General features: G+C 43.7%; 1 protein-coding gene across 3 annotated transcripts; it reads left to right on the top strand.

The window, feature by feature from the left end:
• Window positions 1-2,066: 2,066 nt before the first annotated feature.
• eps8l2 (EPS8 signaling adaptor L2) lies at window positions 2,067-18,839 on the top strand. Of its 3 annotated transcripts, XM_037450798.2 has the most exons (21): window positions 2,067-2,300; window positions 5,166-5,216; window positions 5,695-5,741; window positions 9,392-9,456; window positions 10,376-10,537; window positions 11,085-11,234; window positions 11,845-11,924; window positions 12,018-12,127; window positions 12,238-12,308; window positions 12,421-12,547; window positions 13,630-13,718; window positions 13,814-13,888; window positions 14,601-14,749; window positions 14,896-15,100; window positions 15,193-15,227; window positions 15,316-15,421; window positions 15,693-15,812; window positions 16,403-16,478; window positions 16,560-16,731; window positions 17,071-17,203; window positions 17,987-18,839. In XM_037450798.2, the coding sequence occupies exons 2-21, from the start codon at window positions 5,182-5,184 to the stop codon at window positions 18,062-18,064; spliced, it is 2,085 nt and encodes a 694-aa protein (XP_037306695.2). In that variant the 5' UTR covers window positions 2,067-2,300; window positions 5,166-5,181; the 3' UTR covers window positions 18,065-18,839. The 3 variants fall into 3 exon arrangements, with proteins under 3 accessions (XP_037306695.2, XP_037306694.2, XP_037306696.2); XM_037450797.2 differs by lacking the exons at window positions 2,067-2,300; window positions 5,166-5,216 and having other exon boundaries at window positions 5,341-5,741; XM_037450799.2 differs by lacking the exons at window positions 2,067-2,300; window positions 5,166-5,216; window positions 5,695-5,741 and adding an exon at window positions 8,799-9,321.
• The last annotated feature ends 36 nt before the right edge of the window (window positions 18,840-18,875 follow it).

The following is an 18,875-nucleotide window of genomic DNA, read 5'->3' as shown; positions in this document are numbered from 1 at the left end:
TACTATCCGAATGTCGCAGCAGAAATCGAGACTCATCAGACCAGGCAACGTTTTTCCAATCTTCTATTGTCCAATTTCGATGAGCTTGTGCAAATTGTAGCCTCAGTTTCCTGTTCTTAGCTGAAAGGAGTGGCACCCGGTGTGGTCTTCTGCTGCTGTAGCCCATCTGCCTCAAAGTTCGACGTACTGTGCGTTCAGAGATGCTCTTATGCCCACAGGGCCGGCGCTAGCCATTTGGGTGCCCTAAGCACAAATGCTTGGTGGTGCCCCCCCCCCAACCAACGAACCAACCAACCACCACCACCAAAGGAATAACAACCATTCAGAATGTCTTAGTTAGGTTCTCTTTATTCCCCGAATAACTTCTAAACATAAATAATTTACATAAACAAACATGAAAAGAAATAAATTATATAAAAGATAAAATTATAAATACCAAATACCACCACAATTACTAAAAACACAGATTTGGAACTGAACATTGTAAACGCAGAAAGTATTCAAGTATATAACCGTGTAAGTAATAATGTGCACATTTCTTCAGTAAATAATATACATAAGTACAAATAATAATAATAATAAAGTGCAAACTGCACAGTAGAATTTACTTTACCATCTCTATAAAAGAGACCATTCTGCTATCCGATAGAACAATATTACAAACATTTTCACTACCATCAGTTGTCAAAGGCCCTACAGAGGCACACGCCTGCATTTCCTAGCTGCAAAATCATCTCTCAGGTCATATGACAGTTTCTGAGCCACGTCCCCATTGATGATGATGACAGCGAGACCACTTAAACGTTCCTGCCCCATTGATGAGCGCAGGTACGTTTTGATTAGTTTGAGCTTTGAAAAGCTTCGCTCAGCAGAGGTAACTGACAGGGAGAGTCAGTGCAATACGAAGCAAACCACAGATTGGGATATACCTCTTGAAGCTGATTGTTATGCAAAAACTTTAATGATAACATAAAAAACAAATGATAACAGAAACGGTAACAGAAACTTCAGGCGGCCCGCGGACGAGTACCGAATACGACCCACCGGCGGTCCGTGCGGACATTATGAGCGCGAGTACATGTGGGCAGCCGGCCGCCCGGTGGCCGCTAGCAACGGTCCTCACGAGACAAAGTTTGGGGACCCCTGGTTTAAAACATTGTCTTAGCTGAGAGAGACGCGCGAGCATCATCCCGCTGTCTCTTCTTTCCGCCCCCGACTCTTGATGCCTTTTCGAAGCCATTTCAAAGCTGTCTGCCACATTTGAGATTTGAGGCATAATGGAACAAACCACTGGGAGGTGGGGGGAGGGGGGGCGCACAGGAGGTTCCCCTTTTTCTCCACTAATTTGGTCTAGGCCTATTACTTTTTGACTTTGTATTGATTTTGCATATTAGCATGCTTTAGACATATTTTATTTGTTATTTATACTAGTAGCCTACTGTGATGATTTTTCACGTCCCAGATTTTTTGGTGCCCCCCCAGGCACTTGGTGCCCTACGCGCAGCGCGTGATGTGCGTGTGCGGAGCGCCGGCACTGTATGCCCACCTTGGTTGTAACGGGTGGTTATTTGAGTCACTGTTGCCCTTCTATCAGCTCGAACCAGTCTGGCCATTCTCCTCTGACCTCTGGCATCAACAAGGCATTTCCGCCCACAGAACTGCCGCTCACTGGATGTTTTTTCTTTTTCGGACCATTCTCTGTAAACCCTAGAGATGGTTGTGCGTGAAAATCCCAGTAGATTAGCAGTTTCTGAAATACTCAGACCAGCCCTTCTGGCACCAACAATCATGCCACGTTCAAAGTCACTCAAATCACCTTTCTTCCCCATACTGATGCTCGGTTTGAACTGCAGGAGATTGTCTTGACAATGTCTACATGCCTAAATGCACTGAGTTGCCGCCATGTGATTGGCTGCTTAGAAATGAAGTGTTAACGAGCAGTTGGACAGGTGTACCTAATAAAGTGGCCGGTGAGTGTATATATACACACACACACACACACACAGTATAGCCCCCCCCCCCCCCCCCCCCGCGTAAAGTGATCGTGGAGCTCCTCCCCTTCGAGGTCGAGTTGCCTGTCACCTACCTACCGCTGGCCAGTGACAACAAACACCTGCGCTCTGTTGGATGACAACGGAGTACTTTGCATTCTTGGATTTCCACAGTTCTACCGGACAACCAGCGGGTTGGAAGAAGGTCGACATTTCCCCGCAGGTTCCCGATGTGATGGCGGGCTGACGCGTCACGCGCCCCTCGCCCCGCGTTCGTCACCTCGAGCATCCCGTCAGCAAAGCGCCACTGTGAGTTACGATGTGATATATACACGTGTGAATTCATTTCTCATTTCTTCTTTCTCAGTCGTATCTGCCTAAGCAGGTGGAGTAAGTACAACTTAACGTAATTTTTGTTTGATTAACTCACAACAATTTTTCAGTGATGGCTCATTGGAGTCATTCAGATACTACAACACTTGTTTCTGTTTGTGTTGCTATGAGACATTTAAGCCGGATGTGCCCTTCAGACTTCATTTCAGCATTTATGTGTGTTTTCATTTGGGTTGGAAACGTTTATGAATAAATACATATCACGCATTAACAACCAAATGATAAACACTAACTGCTAAAACTCATTTTATTTCATGGTCCGTGCACATTGATTCTCACATTATACTATATGAATGTGAACAAAAAGAAATCGTGTGTGTAAATCTGACCGATTTCATCTATTGTCGTTGTGCTGATTCAGAGACTTGTAGCCGGAATAAACCTGTGACATCAGCATCACAACTACGTGCTTTTTTCAGACACTGTACGTGGACTATAACTGTCAATCTTCTTGTTTATAGGATATTTATTGATATTGAAACACACGGTTGGTTAACATTTACTTGCTGATATTTTTGATTACATGGTTGACATTAAAAAGAAAATGGCACACGAAGACACTGGATTTATTACACGCATGTCTCTGATTAGTAGTGTTACGATATACTGTATATCCCTTGTGTTAAATCAGTTGTTGATTTGGTGGCTAAATGTCTATTTGTATTGCTTTGTATTTAAAGAGACATTGTGTTTTGGCATTGAGTTGCTAAAATCAGTGGTTTTGTTTTTGTTTACACTGGCTACATAAAGTCATGTTGTTGTCATGCAAAGCAGCTCGTGATATCCCGTGTGCATGAACTGAGAGCAGAACGTCATGCCCAGATAGAAATATGGATGTTATATTCTATATTAGTTTGGTCGGGGTTGCTAAACTTGATAAGTTGAAGTGCAAAAGATAACACATTATGTAAGACGTGCATGCCACTGTCATATAAGTAATTGATTTACTGTTACGTTGAAGGACTTACTTTTAACTAAATTTAGATGATTTTCTAACCAAAATTAGATTTAACATGCAAACAAATTAACAAGGATTATTTGGTTCCTCTCATCACTCTGATTTGTTGTCGCAATAGGCCGCATTGACACGACACTTGTAGCCTCATTTCAATAAAAAATGCAAAATCAAATACCCCACCAGTTGATTTGAGAAAAGTTCTAATTAAATATGAGACCAAGCAGACTTTCTGAGATAGATAACTCCTGCTAACTCGGCCTGTATTTGTGTGAATATTGTAATATACTGTGTAATTACCTCTGGATAAAAGCTTATCACTATTGAACAATAAGCACCTGAGGCTGAGCAGACGAGAGGTGTGCAGCGGGGCTCCATGAGGTTGACAACACATGACACCCAGCCTGTCCCGCCGTGGCTTCACCTGCCCCCCCGAAACCGGGCGGCGGGCCAGAGCTGGGAACAAAAGCTCCGAGGGACAACGGCCTGATAAGGACAGAAAGAGGAAGTATAACTGTTGTGCAGGCTCGCTAAAGTAAATAGGATTCTTTTTTTTTTTTCGTTGCTCATTTGCATTTCTCAGCAAGATTTAGTTGTGGATGATCCTTTAAGCCGGTTGCATGGAGATAAAATGATGTGTGCAGGAACACAGCGACTTTGGTTGGTATCTGTAAAGTCTGTTGTTGTGATTTGGCTTCACTTTGTTTCGGCAGATATGATCCTATTATCTGATCGGTGCGATTATGTTCATTGTCTGAGTCAAGATAAGCTTAAGTGACCACGTCCCTAACCTGTAAACTGGCTTACACAATATTTGCCTTTTGTAGTTTACCCACAGGACATTATGCAAAAGGGTTCAACACTTAGGGGAGGAGCATTTTAATGAGGAAAGCTCTTTCACAGAAGTACCAGTTCTAATTCTCTGCTTAGAAAATTAAACTGAAATATTTATAGAATATCTGGGATGCAAACTGACACACAAGGTCTTTACATTACATGTTGGGTTGCTCTTGCAGAGCACTTAAAAGGTCTGCTTGTAAAAGAAAACTAACCCTCTCACCCCAATTAATAAAACAAATTGAACGCATCGACTAAAGGGAAACAAGGCTCCGTGGAGTCTAAAAGTCACATAAGGTAAAATGTGATTACTATCTCCAGGGTTAAATACAATCCACTACAGCCATTAACAGAGGAGCCCTTATCAGTGGTTATGTGGTATAAAGTATCTCAAAGTAAGCCAAGAGGAGCCAAACCAGTTATGTAACAGCTCCTTAGGGTCCACGGGGGTTTTAACCTTATCAGCACATGCTTCGACCTAAAAGACAGAGTCTCCACACCCACAAAAAGGCAAGATGTGTGGGCTTTCGATTCTTTCACTTTCCAGCTCCGGGTAACTCGATGTAGATGTTGAACACCATGCTAATTACCAAATAGTTAGCGTGGCTGCATGTAAAACCCATCCAAATGAATTCGTGAATTGCAGCTCTGCGGATATGGTCGTCCACAGAGTGGATCTAATTACCCATCAGCCTGCTGTCTGCCTTTGTCCCCCCGACTACCAGCAGTACAGGCCCAACACCTGGCTGTTTTTTGAGTACGGTTCAACTTTGCATGCCCTATTATCAACCGTACTACCAAAAATCTCTATGAGCACGGACTGTGAAATGTGAGCTCAGAAGAATGACGCAACATGCATTTAGAAGGTCTTAAAAGGAAAATAATCCATTTGTTTTGGTGGAAAATGTTTGCACACCACCTGCAGCCACCCCTCTCCACTACCTCCACCCTCTTCCTTTCTGGTATTATCATCCTCTTTCTTTCTCCAGGTGGATGCCTTGAACCATGAGTGTCCTGGGACCTGCGTCGAGGCAAGCCAAGTGAGTGTCGCGCACATTCCTGCCCCCCCCCCCCCACCCCCCCCCCACACATTTACCTGTCGGCGAGCTACGCTGCGTTACTTTCACATGAGAGCGAGAGAATCACTAACCCGGTATGTAGGGAGGTGGTGCGGGTCAGGGACCTCGGGCACAGAGCAGGCTCTGTTGAGAATTGTTTGCCTTTGCCGGAGTTTTTTCCTGGCTCCAGCCTCCCCCCATGCCCGATACACCTCCTCTTTCCCTCCCCCTCTCTCCCTTTTCCACTCTCCCTGTCTCTCCCTGGTCTGGTCCATATGCTCAGGATCTCAGTATAATCTCATCCACTGCTGGCTAGTCCGCTCGGCATATATATATATCACTCCTATTTGGTGGCGCTTGTGGGGACGGCGAGGGTGACTCGGAGGGTTTGTGCAGCGGTGCAGGGGGTGAGGATGAAGAACACGCAGCGTAAACCCGTCTCCTCTTCTTGTCATTGCAGTGCAGTGGCCAGATCCGACAGCAAGATCAGCGCCAAGGCCCTCTACGGTAAGTGACCGCATGGAAGCGTGACCGGGAGTTGCTGCGTTCGTTAGAAGGAGTATTTCATAGTTGGCCTGTTCTCAAAACTTTGCCTGTACAGGCCCCTAACCCTATAATTACTCGTGCCCTTATTTCTATGACATGAGTCACTGCAGAGGGTTTACAGAGCTTATTCTGTCATTTAGGAGATTATACACTCCAAACTTTCCAAACTGGCAAAGATAAGCCTGCGTAGACCAGCACTGTAATTGACTCAAATCACAACAACATTCAAATTGCTACGCAAATGATTATGTCAGGAAATCCAGCTTCCTCACTGCCGCTTGCTGTTGAATCCCAGCACGCTCGCTAGAATCTCACGTCCTCTCCCCAAATACAAACACAGTGATAAGAGGAGGCCAAGGTCCTTCTGAGGGGGCCCGTCATGCTCTGGCGGTTGACACCTCTGTCACACACTGAGGGACATGGGAGGGACGAAGGGCTCCTCAAGGGAGTTTGACTCACCAGCTGTGTGACAGGCCTGCTCTGCATGTCTTTGTTTTGTTTGGTCTGCCCTTTGTAGTCACGTTATTTTGATAGATGCATATTTAAGTTGTCTTTTAGTATTTTGTGTATACTTTCAATTTAAATTTAAATTTTTCAATTCAGAAAAATGTTTGTTTTCTTCATTTACATTGGAATCGTCAGGCTTTAGTCTTTCCTGTCTTCAGTGAAACTCAGTAATACAGTCATGGCGTTACACAAGCCGTTGCATGCGTGTCACTGAAATGTGCTGAAGGAGTGCAGGGTGTGCCTGTTTTTAATGTGTGGCTGGAACAGGGTGGGGATGCCCATGTCTCACAGGTGAATAAAAGGATGCATTGAAAAGGGGAAAGCAGGAGGCGGACTCACCCTCTGGTCCTCTCCGCACTTGCTCAGACATTAGCTCACTGGCTACTGGCGGCCCCTCCCTCCACACTCTGCCAACATAGAGGAACATTGTACAGCGGATAGACAGAAACTTCCACTGAGGTGTGCCTGAACAAACCGTTCTCTGCTCCGAATGAAGAATGGCCTCAAATGAAAGACGATGCTTTGTAGGGATGCACAACGTTCCCAAATCCTCTTGACTGTGCCCCCCCCCCCCCCCCCACCCGCTGTCTGTGAAATGTTGTTGTTCTGCAAGTCCGTAGGACTCACCCACTCCTGCGATTCCTTTGAAATATACCCCTGCGGTGTGTGTGTGTGTGTGTGTGTGTGTGTGTGTGTGGCGAGGCTGTGTTGTTTTTTCATCGGCTCGTCTCATCTCGACGAGGCAGATGGTCACGCTCACTTCTCACTGCAGGGTGACAGCAGCTTGCCTGTCCTCCCGGAGGAGGGAGAGTGCACAATGTTGTGCACAGTCCACAAACAGTTGGAGATATTTGGATGGATTAAAGGTCTGCTGCTGAGTAAACATGTCGAAGAACATATAGAACATGCAAAACTCCACATCATTCTCACAGTAAAGGGCAGAACAAAGCAGATGCAAATGATGCTCTGGTCCTCCCAGCGGGTCTGTTATCAGCAGCTTTGGGATGAAAGGGCCCAGGCGAGCGTCATCAGATCCATCACCCCTTGACTTCAGAGCGTCAGGCAGCTATCTTGAGCTGCAGACTTCAGAGCTACATTTTACTGCTTTTCTTCTAAGACAGCTTTTCTTGTGTTTGTCACGTAAGGTATCAGGTCTCTTTGTTTGTTTTACAGGGCCGTTCTCAGGATGTCCGATCCTCTGACAGGTTTGGGCCATGTATTGGTCCGATAATCAGCCAAGCAGCTATGTTGGTCTCCGGTCATTGACTCGCGGGAGCCTTGAGGATCTGCCGATCTGCCTACTAATTGGCTCTCATTGCAAGCTGTTGCAACGCTTTGAATTGATTGGCGTCAATGTCGGTCCATTAATAAGAAATGGGGCGAGCTCAACTTTCAGTACGACACTTGACGCTTGTGTTTCACCTGTGGGGAGCCAGGCAGGAAGGAATCAGCAGGGAGGAAAAAAACAGAAACATGTTTGCGTCATTCGCTCAGTTGCAACAAAAGGCTGCTGCGAACATTGAAGAGGTGGAGCTCTATGAAGCATGTTTACCTTACATTAAATCGTTAATGCACAGATATTGTTGCATTTAGAGGCTCCACACACATTCGGTAAAGGTTGTGCAAACAGCCTTTTGCTTTTGTGTCACCAAACAACAATAACAAAAGATACTTGAAATGAAACGTGGCGGAACGTCCTTATGGGGAGAAAACCTGTTAAAATGTTGACTCTACTGGGTGGGGGACCTGATATGAATCAGGAGATGGAGATGAACCTGCTCTCGTTTAGCCGTAAGTGTTACATGCGGACTGTTCAGCTGGTGAATAGGTCAATAAGCACAATGGCAGGTCATTTAACATCGGCTTGTTTTCAGACAATGGTTCTAGCCAACGGTACACACTTTGCTTTTTTTTGTTCTTGAGTTACCTGAAGTGGATGCAAATGACTTTTTAAATCTTTGACAGGTCACTATATTAAAACTCAAGATTTTTGTTTTTGAAATGAAAAGAAGTGCCGAAACATGCTGTTCCTCAAGTGGCCACTTGACTAATGTTCTGATATCAGTGATCTTGACACAGCTGATTCTTTAGTTCTTTAGTAGTAGTTTCTCACTAAACCAAGAAACTTCCTTGATACTTCGAAGCACACAGCTGCACTGGTTTGGTTTTTAACTCTTGGCCTCAACCCGTCAAAGCCTTGGTCCCTCGATATCGATGTACTCATGACTTTGCATCATGAGTTGAGAGACCAAACGCAGGACCCAATGATGGTAAATACTGCGCTTACATTCACCAGGTGGACAGAACTGAAACTTCCAAATTAATGATAATGTTGCTTGGTAGCTGCCAGATGTGTAAATGTTGGGGGGAGTAGACGTGTGTGAAGTTGTTTAGACAGCAGGCAGAACGTTATCAGTCAGAGCACAGAATTGCATGTCTTAAAATATGCCTCGAGTGAATCGATTTGTGTGGTGAAATTGGTTTGAAGTACTCTTCTAAAAATCCAAACATTTTCGGCTAAATTGACATTGTTTTCCTCAACTGAAGAAGTAGCATCGCTGATCTTTGATCCTGCATTTAATGGACGCCTGTTATTGGTTACGTGGATGTAGCAAGATTTAATGTCGGCCTGGCCAGCCAACTATATTGCTAGAGGGGTCAAAGTAGCTCACACGGATCTTTGATATGAGATTAATAATTAACTTCACAAATGGGTGGGTTTTTTGCCATGGACACTTCTGCTCACAAAACGGGATAAAAACAGTCATTTCAGTTAAGTAAGTAAAGTTTGACCGCACTTCTCGCAGAGAATAGTTAAATACTGTAAAACTCAATTTACTATTCATTCAACCTTTGAGTGACTATGGAACAGCGCAGGTGACAGCGAAGTCTGCAGATAACAGACATGAAAAAACGCCCCTCACAGTTCACGCTCTTGTCACTTCCTTGTTGCTGTGTTGATTTTTTCAGCTCGCACATCAGTGTTTCATTTCATCTGTTCTTTCTGCTGATACGGGCAACATGTGGAGCTTAGGTCAGTGTCACACAAAATATTTACTGTAAAACAGGCATGACTTTAATTCTTGTTTCATTCTTATCAACAGAACAGAGGAAAAAATACTCCAACTCCAATTATATCATGCAAGAGACATCGCAGTATCATGTTGAGGTAAGATCTACTCTATTTTTGTTTATGTTGTTGTTTATCTACCGCTGTAACCGTTCCTGTGTTTTGAAAGTTTTAACAGAGAAAAGCAAAATATATGTAAAGGTGGAAAGCTTATTCATTGGTGGAACTCAGCCAAAGGTTTTTACAAAAGCTCCAAGGCAAACGGATCATTGAAAGAAGCACTTAAACATTACCAAATATATTAGTAGGAGATTAAAGTGAAATTGAATTGTTTTATTTTATTTTTTAAATGACTTTTTTGTGTTGTTTATTTGTTGCTTGTGGATGTGGAACCTGTTCACCTGCCTGGTGACTCAGGAATTGAATATTCAATAAAATAGAACAGAGGGCCAATTTTAAAACGATTCCAGGGGTTTTAAACACAATAAGCATTTTGTCTCCAGATGTAGTCCAGCTGAGAACTCTTTTTCTCAATGTTTCCTGGTCAACATACAAAAAAACATAGAAGATAGAAGATACTAATTTACAGAAAAAAGCAATAAACTTTATGTGAATAGCAAGATAAAAGGAATGCACTTGCTCTAAAGCTAATCTATTGACTTCTCTTTCAAGAGTCAGTTTATATATTGTAAAACTCTTTCACAATATAGCAATCAGGCCTGTGATTGCAGCAATGGGGAGTAGAGGACAGGGAGTCTGACACATGATTTAGGTCAAGGATCGTGTTGAACTACGTCCTGTGTCGTGCGGATGAGATTTATGCCTCCTCGTTATCACACACCGCGCAGGACGTGTTTATTTTAATTTTGTACCAGTTAACAACACGTAGTCTCTATTTCAGTTGAGGGCATAAACATCCGTTTCCTACCTTCCATACATTCAGTCATTGTTTTCACCTCAGGCCCCTCAGTCCCCACACAACCAAATATCTAATCCTTCCTCTCCGTTTTCCACTCAGCATCTCTCCACGTTCATTATGGACAAGACAGAGTTCATTGCCACAGTGGACGATGCCGTGAAGAAACTGGCGCTTCTGGACTCAAAAGACAAAATCTGGACCCAGGAGATGCTCCTGCAGGTCACAGACAAGGCCGTCAGGCTGCTGGACTGTGACACACAGGTACGGCTTCACATCCGTCCACACGTCATCAGATTATTTTGCTGTGCAATTGACTTCACATTTAAAGGCACTTATTTCTGTTCTGGATCTAAAAAAAATGACAAACTGTTGGAAAAATGCATTTCACCTGCACCAGAGAGGAGGAGTCACGGCGTTTGAGTATGAAGGTGCATTATAGACCGTATTAGTATTCTATATTTACCTTCTGTGCATAAATATTGCCATATTGCCAATAGTGCTCCAATGAATGTAATGCAAACAGGCCCAGAGGACCCAGAGAAGTTTTAATTAAATGCGATGACTTTCAATTAAATGTCAAAATATTGTTAATTAGTGAGTTGGAGCATGACTGTTTCCCCAATTCCCATTGCACTATAAAAACTGCTTGAGCTATTGGTCATATTTGCTATACAGATTTGGCCTTGGTATTCACTCTCTCTGATCCATTTTAAAATACTATTTGTAGTATTGCTCCATCTGACTGTTCTGCTCTTTCTCTTCCTGCACCTTCTCCCCTCTGACCTCTCCTCGGTTTTTGCTCCTGCAGGAAGAGTTGGAGAACTTCCCTCTCCCCACAATCCACATGAGTCAGGCGGTCCTGAATCAGACGCGTTACCCCTCCGTCCTCCTGCTGGTTTGTCAGGACAAGGATCAGCACAAACCCGACATCCACTTCTTCCACTGCGACGAAGTGGGGGTGAGTCTGTTTAAATGATGCAGGCTTGGCTCGGTGTGCGTCCTTTATTGTCCAGTGAACGATTGGCTGGCTTTGTGTTTGATGTAAATCCAAGCTGCTGTTGTTGGAGCGCCGGGTCAGATTTCAGTGCTGTTGGTGGCAGTGGGCTTATGTATATCCTGTTACATTTTTTGCAGTCTTGTTCAGCAAAGTTTCTCAGAGCGAGATCACTCTCTGAAGGGATGTAATAGCATAACTTGCTGGAAAGTCAATACTTCTCTATAGTGACGAATCACGAGGCTACTAGTAAGTTCAAAGAACAAGACAACCTTTATCATTATCATATATTGCTTACTATCGACTTCAATTAAAGAAGAGGACAATCATTTTAGTTTTTTCAAACAAATCAAGTACGGTAGATGTTGATCAGAAGATATGTGTTCTATAAATATAATTATACATAGTTAAATCAGTATGTGTCATATATCATAATCTTTATTTAATCTGTGACTTACATAATACGAAAATACATATTTAATGAATACTTTGCAATAAATCTAGAACCTAGATCGGTAACTCTACCGCCGTAGAGTGACGTTTGACACTGTGCGTCTCTCCTCACTTTCTCCAGGCTGAGATGATCCATGCAGATATAGACAGTGCCATTGGAGACAACAAGCATGGAAAGAAAATGAGGCTTCAGACTCTGAAGTGAGTGCTGCAGCAGAAACACACACCTTATTGGAGTTCGCGAACTTGATATCAAATTTCTAAAGATCTCAAGACCTCCTCCTCTTCCTCCAGGGTGAACCAGGAGAAAATGAAGCGTCACAGAGAAACTATCCTTCCCCCCTCGGCCCCCAGGAGCCCCCCGCCTGCTGCGAAGGGACGCGTGGCAGCCGTGAACACACAGGGTGAGAGTGCACGTACTGCACATCCTGCACGTGCACTCCAAACAGAGTCCTTTTAAATTGCACAGTAGTAGTTGCATTGACATTAAGCCCTGTTTGTGTTGTGCGTGTAGATCCACGAGCCTCCAGACAAAATGACGCAGAGTCACACGAAAAGCTAACCCAGCACATTGAGATGGACGTGGTGAGTGGTCCTTAATCCAAAGCGGACGCACGTGGTGACATTACACAGCCCCTTTCACCGGGCTGATGACACCGCACACCGCGAGCTAAACCCCGGCGTTTGTCTCCCTCAGCAAATCCTCAACTGTTCCCTGGATGACATTGAGATTTTTGTGGCGCGGCTGCAAAAGGCATTGGATGCCTTTACTCAGCTCAACCACCGCAACAAGAGTAAGAAGAATAAGAAGAAAGGACCAGCAGGTCTGTCTCCCTTTCTTCTGCTGTGGTGGCGCGAATGCGGTGACAATATGCTGCTCATATTGCTCACGTTGCCTTGTGCTTGTGTTTGTGGTGGCAGGGCCCATTTTTGTGCTCGGTTACGTAACACGATACTCAACCCTCATAGCTGATGTCATATTATCACTTCTAATCCACTCCCCGTGAAAGTTAAACTGGTGTGTTTCTGTCGTGTTCAAATATTTGAATTATTGTTAGTGTGCTGCCATGTTTTTGCCAGACAGTCAACAATATTGGTATAGCTAAACGAGGCAATACTCAGTTGAACTATTCATAAGAGCTGACTTATGAGCAGATTTGAAGAGAACATTTGATAATTTTTGAATGGAAACCCAGTTTGTTCATCAATTGATTAAAAGTGTAATAGCAGTTATTACATGGTAAAGGTGCAAATCAATAATTGCGACATAACGAGTAGCTGAGTAATGTTTTACCAACACTGGCAGTGGTGTGATGCTGTCTTTTTATTTCACACCTTGTTGCCTTTGCAGCAAGACATTCTTTACATACAAACACGTGACCTGTTGTTGTCTATGTGACTGCTCAGGTACGAACACACACACACCTTGTTTGGTAATAAGTAACACAAAATGTGGTTTGTTTCAGACTACACAAACAAATATGATGAAAATGTTGTATTCTCTTTCTAGAGAATCAGTTTCTCAACTATGTGGATCAAAACATTTTAAATATGTATGATATAAATATCCTTATACATAGTTTAATCATTAGGTCTTATATGTAACTTTGCTGAAAATACAATTCTATGGGAGAACTTAAATTTCCATGGGTTTCCACGGTGACAATGTTGGGACATCTGGGTCACTAGTTGAGAAACACTGATGTATCACATTCTTTCTCAAGCTTTTGTCTTCAGTCAAGGTAATTTATTTTTTCTAAATGCATACCTTTATTTCTAACAAAAATACAACTTCTTTGAAGCGTGGCGAGCGAAGTGAATCCTGAAAGTCAATGTGTGTGTCCGTGTGGAGGTGGCGGTAACTCTGGAGTCTGTGTGTGGTCATTGTAGCTCTGCTTGTTCACAGAGGGCATGCTGACCCTGCGAGCCAAGCCCCCCACCGAAGCAGAGTTCATCGATAGCCTGCAGAAACTCAAGCTGGCCCTCAACCTCTTGGTGAGCTACCAACAGCTTCTAACCTCTCCGCGGTCATCACCTGTCCTAACCGGTGGCACATTCTCACTGTGTATCTGTCATGGTGCCCCCTGCAGGCCAAACTGAAGAAACACATACACAATCCAAGTGCGTCTGAGCTGGTTCATTTCCTCTTCGGCCCCCTGGAGCTGGTAAGACCTATAAATCTGTTCATTGTGCATGATACAGATATGGATGAAGGCTTTGTGAATGCCAATGGTATTTATCCACTCTAAATAGGTCCGCCATATTATTTGATACCCTCACTATTGACAGAGCAATCAAATCAGCTAAGAGTTTCCATCGTTGCCATCAGGCATTTTTTGTTTGTATTTTTTCTGCCACCACACCCTTTGCCGCGAGGATAAACTGTCACCTGACTGGAGCAAGGCGGCTTTCAGCTCTGCCTCAGCTGGTTCAGCTGCATTTACATAGTGCAGGTTTCTGACCTTGCAGTATTAGGCCACAGCTTAGATACAGTTGGTTATAAATGCAGAGCTGTGATTACGCTCAGCCAGTTGATAATGTGCAGTAACCTCTGGACACGTTGGAGTTGTTTGATATGCTCGAGATAAAGCTAGAGCAATAATATTCAAGGGCCCCATTGCCTCGAGCTGTACTCAATAATTAGTCCCAACATGCAGCAGCTTTAGAGATATGTGTTTTTTTCAGTATAAGCATAAAATGCAGATATTTCTGATGCAGTTAATCAATATTTAATCCCCCCAAAAATGTGTTGCTTTTTATTGGTTCCCCTCATGCCTTCTGAAAACAACAAAGCATCTTATCTGAAGATCTTATACATTTGTGTATAAAATCATTTTTTGCATAATGCTTAAAATCTACTTCTTACTGCGTCCACAGGTGCTGCAGAGCTGTGGGAGTCCTGAACTTGCGCGTTCGGTAATCTCCCCTCATCTCTCCAAAGACACGGTGGACTTCCTGCGGGGACACCTCAGCCCCAAAGAGATGACCATCTTTGAGCTGCTGGGGGATGGATGGACCAAACCCAGGTACTCGAACGGACGCATTTCATTAGCACCAAAGCGCGTCACAAATTTCCTCTCATTCTCCCCACTGACGACAATGTGGTACCATGTGAAACTGAGGGCCTGACCTTAACGGTCACATTTTGACCCTCCTGTCCTCCCTGTGGCAGAGCGGAGTGGCCCAGGGATCAATGTGCGCCTCCTTATCACCCTAAGTTTCGTAACGGCTGGGAGCCGCCATTGGAGCTCCTCAGGACAGCTGCGTGGGAAACAGAGGGAGCAACGGGGCACCCGGGGCTACCGGGGCCACCGGGGCATCCGGGGCCTCCGGGGCCCCCCACCAGCCCCGATTACAGAAAACATTCAGCTGAAGATGTGAGCGACTTGTTTGTTCGCTACTGTCTGTGACTGCACAACCATTACGGGTCCTAAACCCCAAACATGTAACAATCTGTCTGCTTTTTCAGTATTATGGAACACACTCCTCAAACTCGTCAAATGGGTAAGTAGTGAAGTCCTTCTCAAACGCGTCTCTTTCACCCCATAAAATACGCCACTGTTTGATGAGCGGATACCGTTTGTCTCAACAGGTCTTACAACGGGGCGCCCCCCACTCGCAAATATGCCAAAATACGCTACCACTTCGTAGCACGGAATGCCAACGAGCTGTCGGTGCTGCAGGATGAAATCCTTGAGGTAAAAAACGGAAATATATAGTTTTTTCTAAACAAAATTCAGATGTACATTTAGTATCTGCAAACCCTCCGCCTGCCTTCTTGGGCAAAATACTGTACATAAATTGACCTAAACATTGAAAATGGACCTAACCTCACCGAAACAAACCGTTTAACTGAGCGATCTGCGGAGAGCTAAACCAAGAAGAGTATGTGTGTGTGTGTGTTTCACAAGGCTTGACTTTGATTTAAAATTGCAGTTTGTGGAGTGAGATGTGAAACATGTGTCGCAGGTGATAGAGGATGACAAACAGTGGTGGAAACTCCGTAACCGCAGCGGTCAAGCCGGCTACGTCCCGCTTAACATCCTGGACGTGGTGAAGATCGAGGAGCCGGAAGCCCCCCACAACCAGGTGGAGTATTCATGCAGTGTATTAACATTAGATTCTCTGATGAAAACGATAACCCCTTTAGGTCTGTACGTGTGAGCTCTAAAAGGAAATGAGTCACTTAAAGGTTCTCTATCTATAATACAGCAGCAAACACCACACCTATGGGGGTGAAAGTGCAAAGTTGATTTCGGCGAATGATTAACATGGATGAACAAGTCATCAGATTAATGAAAAGGCATAAACCTCTAACAACAACAACAAAAACAATGTGGAAGGAAGGTTGCTCCTGGATCAGTGCAGCTTTGCCTCCTTGTTCAACAGTACTTTCCCACCCTGAACAAAAGCCTTCACCCGCACAGACATGCCACGCACACGTGCGCGCTGCATGCAGGTTCACCTACGCCCGGCAGCAGATACTGTATCAGATACTCTTCCTGGTGTCAAATATTTTGTTCTTTGGCTCCAGGGTCAAAACATATGAAAAAAAACAGTGAGATGAGACTCAAACCTGTTAGTGTAACAATAGCTGGTTTCTCATGAGCTGTGTGTGTGTGTGTGTGTGTGAGTGTGTGTGTGTGTGTGTGTGTGTGTGTGTGTGTGTGTGTGTGCAGCCAGGCTACAGTCCGTCATCGCCTGGTCCTCTGAGCCATAGAGACAGCTTCAGCAAGACCAGGCCCAAGGACAAGAGTGAGTGACCCCCAGGAAGCGGACGAAGCGAGACGTGGTAAAAGCAAAGATGTGACGGTGTGTCCTGTTTCTGCGCCGCAGTGATGGACGAGGTCAACAGTGAGTTATTGATGATGATCACCGCAAACAAAAGCCAGCCGGCGGCCAGGAAGTTCCGCGTGGAGCGATCGGCCAGCAGCCAAGTCCCGCTCGCCTTCGACTCAAACCCAGAGCAGGTGACCGCATGGCTCAGCTCAAAAGGTTTCTCCAAACCGTAAGTCACCCGCAGCGGCGCTCATCAACCCATTACAAGAATTACCTCCCAGACCTAGAAGTTCCCACTGGGAGGAGAGAAGGATGCTAATTGAAAATTGCATTGTTCTTCTAGTAGCCTACCAGTACTTCTGTGAATGTTGACTAAGTCAAAGTAAAAAAGTAGGTTTGGCTGTGCTGTGTAATTCCTGATTTTAGAATCATCACTCTTGAGTTTAGTAGTGTCGTACTTCAGTAAAAATTCCACTTCAAGCTTGGAGCTTAAAGCTTAGATGACAGTTCTGTTCAAATGAACAAACACGTTTGTATATTAATGAGTAAAGTAATTGACTGTTTGCAGGACCGCAGACTGTTTGGGGATCCTGACTGGAGCTCAGCTCTTTTCTCTCAACAAAGAGGAACTGAAGGCGGTGTGCGGAGAAGAAGGTGGTCGTGTCTATTGTCAGGTCACCCTGCAGAAAACCCAGCTGGAGGTCAGTCCTACACATGTTCGGGTAGCACGCAAACTGTGTGCCCACCTGTTACAACAAAGTGTTTTGTCTCTTTGAAAACCCACAAACACACACTGTTTCAACATGTTTGCATGAATTAATTGGGCTTAAATCAATATGAACAATGCTCACCGTGCTCGGCTTTCAGTCTTTGTCTGGGCATGTTTCAACGAGTCCATGCATTCATATGACGGCTGATGTCAGCTCTCATATCGTGAGTCATTAAGTAGATTCAGGCGAGGTCCAGTGGTTAGAAATAACCTCCAAGCAGTCAGACTACTCAACAGCAAGCAAGTTCAAATTATGCACCTGCACTTTATAGAAATATTATATACACAATTTCTATTGATATGTTACCTAATTTAGTCTGATCCAATATATTTTTTATGGGATGAGAGAAACAGGGCTGCTGCATTTGTTTGCATTTTGATGTACAACCGTATCGTTTAAGGTATATATATCAATAATCCTTAACTTGGGCTAGGTCAGAACATAACATCGTTCCCAAGTACAATAACACAATAACAGTTATGCACAATACAAATCATAATCATACCAAATTATAATAATAATAATTGATATAATTTATTATTATAATAATCATTACTCTGTATTTACACATGTATTGTAAACGAAAACTTGAATGAATGAATTACCTGTGTACCTGTCAAATAGAATTTTTTGAACTTGAGGAATGAGTAAATGGTGAACAGTACCTTTTAGAGAAGGTAAAGAATTTGAAAAAATGAACTGTTACTTTCACAGAAGACCAAAGGGGACTCCGAACTGCAGGAGATCATGAAGCGGCGGCAGGAGAGGATCGACTCGGGCAACGCGGACTGAACCTGCTGCTCCAGCAGCGGCTTCAATCAATCTTCTGCTAATTATGACCCACAAGGGGGGGGGGGGGGGGCGGAATGAGATGTGGTATACATCTTTAATTCTATATTTATTTTGTATCATACAACATGTATGTTTTCCAGTGTTTTCTTATCTAATTATGTTGCTTTTGTTTTCATTGCCTCGTTCCATTTTCTTTTCGTATGAACAGAGGAACATATGAATCTACGCACGGTTGGCGGTGTGTTTGTGGGAGCATGTGTAAGCACAACATGCATGTAATGTACATATGTGTACCAGCGGTGTGGTCAATGTTTATGCTCATTGGCAATATCCCAGCCGTTTACTGAATGATTCAAATAAATAAGCAGATCGTATCTCTCACATATCTAAATCTGTGCCAGAATGTTTGACACATTTTCTGATATATAGCCAATTGTTTTCATAGTACTGTTTACAAGTATAACAAATAATAAAACACACTATGTATGTCAGAAGTAGTCTTATCCCGTTGGTAACTGCAGATCAGCACTAGGTATTAACATGAATAATGTCGCTGTTCATATAATGATTATTGCATGGTTATCGTCAGTAACAGTGAGACGCTGTGGTCAATGCGTCTTTATGCAGCATGATGTAAACTGCAGGGACACGGGAATAATGAATATGTGTAATAATGTCATATATAGTAATTAAGATTAAGATTAATATTGTAAATATATGATGTTAAAGATGTTTAAAAACAATATTATGAAAAATTAAAAGAATTTGGCAAATGTTTGGTAGCATGTCTTTTTTTCAGAATTCTTGTGTT

The sequence above is a fragment of the Pungitius pungitius genome, chromosome 6 (assembly GCF_949316345.1).
Source record: "Pungitius pungitius chromosome 6, fPunPun2.1, whole genome shotgun sequence".
In the NCBI taxonomy this organism is placed as follows: Eukaryota; Metazoa; Chordata; class Actinopteri; order Perciformes; family Gasterosteidae; genus Pungitius; species Pungitius pungitius.
This window is presented reverse-complemented; position numbering and strand designations above follow the sequence as displayed.

What these genes read in the sequence shown, in the direction of transcription:
- eps8l2 (XM_037450797.2), top strand. Translation starts at nt 5,648, where the DNA reads ATGAAGAACACGCAGCGTAAACCCGTCTCCTCTTCTTGTCATTGCAGT. An exon ending in GGCAGCCGTGAACACACAGG is followed by an intron (nt 12,128 to 12,237) that starts GTGAGAGTGCAC and finishes TTGTGCGTGTAG; the next exon opens with ATCCACGAGCCTCCAGACAA. An exon ending in AGCTGGCCCTCAACCTCTTG is followed by an intron (nt 13,719 to 13,813) that starts GTGAGCTACCAA and finishes TGCCCCCTGCAG; the next exon opens with GCCAAACTGAAGAAACACAT.